Source organism: Vanessa atalanta, chromosome 24 (assembly GCF_905147765.1).
Source record: "Vanessa atalanta chromosome 24, ilVanAtal1.2, whole genome shotgun sequence".
In the NCBI taxonomy this organism is placed as follows: Eukaryota; Metazoa; Arthropoda; class Insecta; order Lepidoptera; family Nymphalidae; genus Vanessa; species Vanessa atalanta.
Genome location: NC_061894.1, coordinates 3,441,679 through 3,444,894, shown reverse-complemented (window position 1 = coordinate 3,444,894; position 3,216 = coordinate 3,441,679). Strand labels below are relative to the sequence as shown.

Genomic DNA, 3,216 nt, shown 5'->3' with positions numbered 1-3,216 from the left:
TATCGGTCAATCGTTTTTTTTTTTTTTTTTTTCAGGATTTGAATTTAATCTTCAAATTAAAATGGAATAACTATTAAATTTATTACAAAAGAGACAGTAAAATCAGTTCATTTTTAGCGATAATATTGAAAAACATATGTACGTAAAGAACCAAATTAGCCTTCTCTTCTTTTAAGTCTTCTAAATATTGGTGTAAAAAGAATAGTCATAGCTTGTATCTGTTATACTATATTGGGTTACGTATTTCTACTGTTTGTGATGTTTTATGGAGTTCATAGACACCTTATGTTCTATTAACTGATTATTTATGACCTCACTCTGATACCAATAAGATGGCAAACCTAATATGAGCAGGAACTGTTCATGTACAGGCCCGACAGTTACGTGCTTTCCATGGCATAGTAGTGTCAAGTTTAAACTACACTGTTTACGCTGTAAACACTTCCGAACTTCGGGCTGCTTCTGAGGATATCGTGGCAGTTTTATTGACCTGACCCAAAGAATGAACTCGGGTTTTGCGGTATTACAATCTAGCTACTAGTCCAATATTCGGATATTTTGCAAATACTGCATCTCAAACTAAATGAAAACCAAAAATTTTTTTTTTATTCAAGTAGGCTCATAAACTTTTGCTATTTTTAACTCTGACTCTGACACGGAGACGGAGACGAGGTTAGCTGCGAAGAACAAGCCTGCCATTCGCGGCAAAACCGCGAAAGGACGTGGTAGTGGTCTTGCTCGGGCTAAGGCTGAGCTGAAAGCCAAGGCCAACGAAGCCAGAGAGGAAGCCTTCGAGCGATCGCTGCGTAGTCGAGCGTTTCGAAAGGACGCTCCTCAGGTTGTTTTGGACTCCGAGGAATCCTCTTCCTCAGATGTACACACCGAGGATCCCACGAAGTTGGGTGCGGAGGAACTTCGAGCACAAGCTGGCCGAAGCGCAGCTCTCATTGTGGAGGTGGCCCAAAAGTCCTCTAACTTAAAAGGAGGCTTTGCAAAGAGGCTGAGGGAGTCGGCGGCTGCACTGCAGGGCATTGTAGATGCCTTAGCATCTCGGACAGAAGCCGAGGAGACGCGAAAGCTCCGCGTTGATAATGGCCGCCTGCGCAAAGAGGTGGACAGCCTCAAGGCCGAGGTGAAAGCTCACCGCCGCGAGTTCGCGGAGATGCGGACCAAGGTGGCAGGGGCAAATGAGGCATCCGGCTCAGCACAGGATGCTCAGATGGAGAAATTTAAGGCCTCCATAATTTCTTCGCTCGGCGTTATGTTTAACGCCCGATTTGCAGTACTAGAGGAACGCTTGCCACCCGCAAAGATACAACGCCCTCCGTTAGCTGCGGATAAGAGGCGGGAGTCGGCGCAGCAAATTGCTGCGCCCTACGCGCAGGCAGTCCACCCGGCTCCACTGCCGAAAGTTACACCCGTGCCAAAGCGGGCGCCACGTGCTGCTCCGACAGCACCTATCGCTGGTCCTTCAAGCGACCAGACTACGTCGGAGACGATTCCACCACAGGTAGTCCAGGAGATTTCCTGGTCTACTGTGGTTAAAAAGGGAAAGAAGGGAAAGCAGGTTTCCCCCCCGGCTGTTACAACCGCCACGGTTGCGCCTACGATGCCTAAGGCACGTCATGCGGCCAAGTCCAAGCTGGCCGCTCCTCGTACAGCTGCAGTGGTTTTAACGCTGCAGCCGGAAGCGGAGCAGAAAGGCATCACGTATGCCCAGGTCTTGGAGCGCGCTGAGCAGAACGTGAAACTCGAAGACCTTGGGATCAATGGCGGGCTCAAAGTTCGACGCGCAGCGACGGGGGCTAGAGTACTGGAGCTGCCGAGAGCACAGACAGAACAGGCGGAGAAATTAGCCGACAAGCTCCGCACTTTGTTGGATGGGGTGGCCAACGTTGTTCGCCCCATAAGAAAGGTGGACATTAAAGTGACGGGGTTAGACGACTCCGTCACTAAAGAAAAAATTATTGCCGCAGTCGCTCGCGAGGGGAGTTGCCCCGCTGAAATGTTAAGGTGTGGAGATATTTCACGCGGGCCCGGTTATATGGGTATGGTCTTTGTGTCCTGTCCGATAGCTGTGGCGAAGAAGCTGTCTGATGCCGGTCGTCTCTTGGTTGGGTGGAGCTCGGCCAGGGTGTACGTGCTGGAACAGCGCCCTCTGCGCTGCTATAAGTGCATGGGCCTTGGTCATACAAAGGCGCTCTGCCCATTCAGTGCGGAACGAGGAGGCCTTTGCTACCGGTGCGGCGTTGATGGCCACAAATCGGCTGCATGTACCGGAAAGCTGCGGTGCGCAGTGTGCTCAGACGCCGGCAAGCTCTCCGGGCACGTGATGGGGTCGAGGGAGTGTAACCCCCCCATCACGAAAGGTAAGGTGGTCCGAGATAACCAGACCACCGCCAACGTGGGACGGCGCCAGGCCGAGGAGGAAGCTGCAATGTCAGTATGAGCGTAGACTTCAGCTTCCTTCAGACGAATCTCAACCACTGCGCCGGGGCTCAGGACCTACTGCTGCAGTCCATGGTGGAGTGGGGGATCAACCTGGCTGTGGCCTGCGAGCCCTATTACGTTCCGCCCTTAACTCATTGGTTAGGGGACGTGGACGGCACCGTGGCGGTCCTCACGAGAAGCGGAATAGGTCCACCCCTTTCACTCATTGAGAGGGGCTCAGGCTACGTAGTGGTGGGGTGGGGGGAGTACGTGGTAATCGGAACATACTTCTCCCCGAACCGAAGTTTGGCTGAGTTCGAGATCTATCTCGGTTCGGTCAGAGCTGCGGTGGCCAGGCAGTCGTCGAAACAGACAATACTTCTCGGCGACCTAAACGCAAAATCGCGTGCCTGGGGCAACCCTGCCACGAATCCGCGAGGGAGGGCCGTACAAGTGTGGGCCCTACTCTCCAATCTGTCCCTCCTCAACAAGGGGCAGGTTCACACCTGCGTGCGCCAACAGGGGGGTTCTGTGGTGGACGTATCGTTCGCTACCCCTGTAGTGGCTCGCAGAGTGCAGAACTGGAGAGTAGAGGAGGAGGTGGAGACTCTATCGGATCACCGCTACATCCGATTTGAGATCTCCACCTCTCGCAGGCCGGCGGAACCCCAGAGGGTGCCGACCACGCTGCCGAGGTGGTCTCTCGGCCAGGTCGATCGAGAGCTGGTCAAGGAGGCTGGTCGTGCAGCGGTGGGTTTCCGCAGGGAGAAGGGAGGGCGCCAACGC

General features: G+C 53.3%; 1 protein-coding gene across 1 annotated transcript; it reads left to right on the top strand.

Moving 5' to 3' along the window:
- Positions 1–502: 502 nt before the first annotated feature.
- On the top strand, positions 503–2,449 carry LOC125073522. The gene is made up of 2 exons (XM_047684384.1): positions 503–520; positions 662–2,449. Exons 1-2 carry the CDS (start codon positions 503–505, stop codon positions 2,447–2,449), a joined length of 1,806 nt encoding a protein of 601 aa, XP_047540340.1.
- Positions 2,450–3,216: the final 767 nt, after the last annotated feature.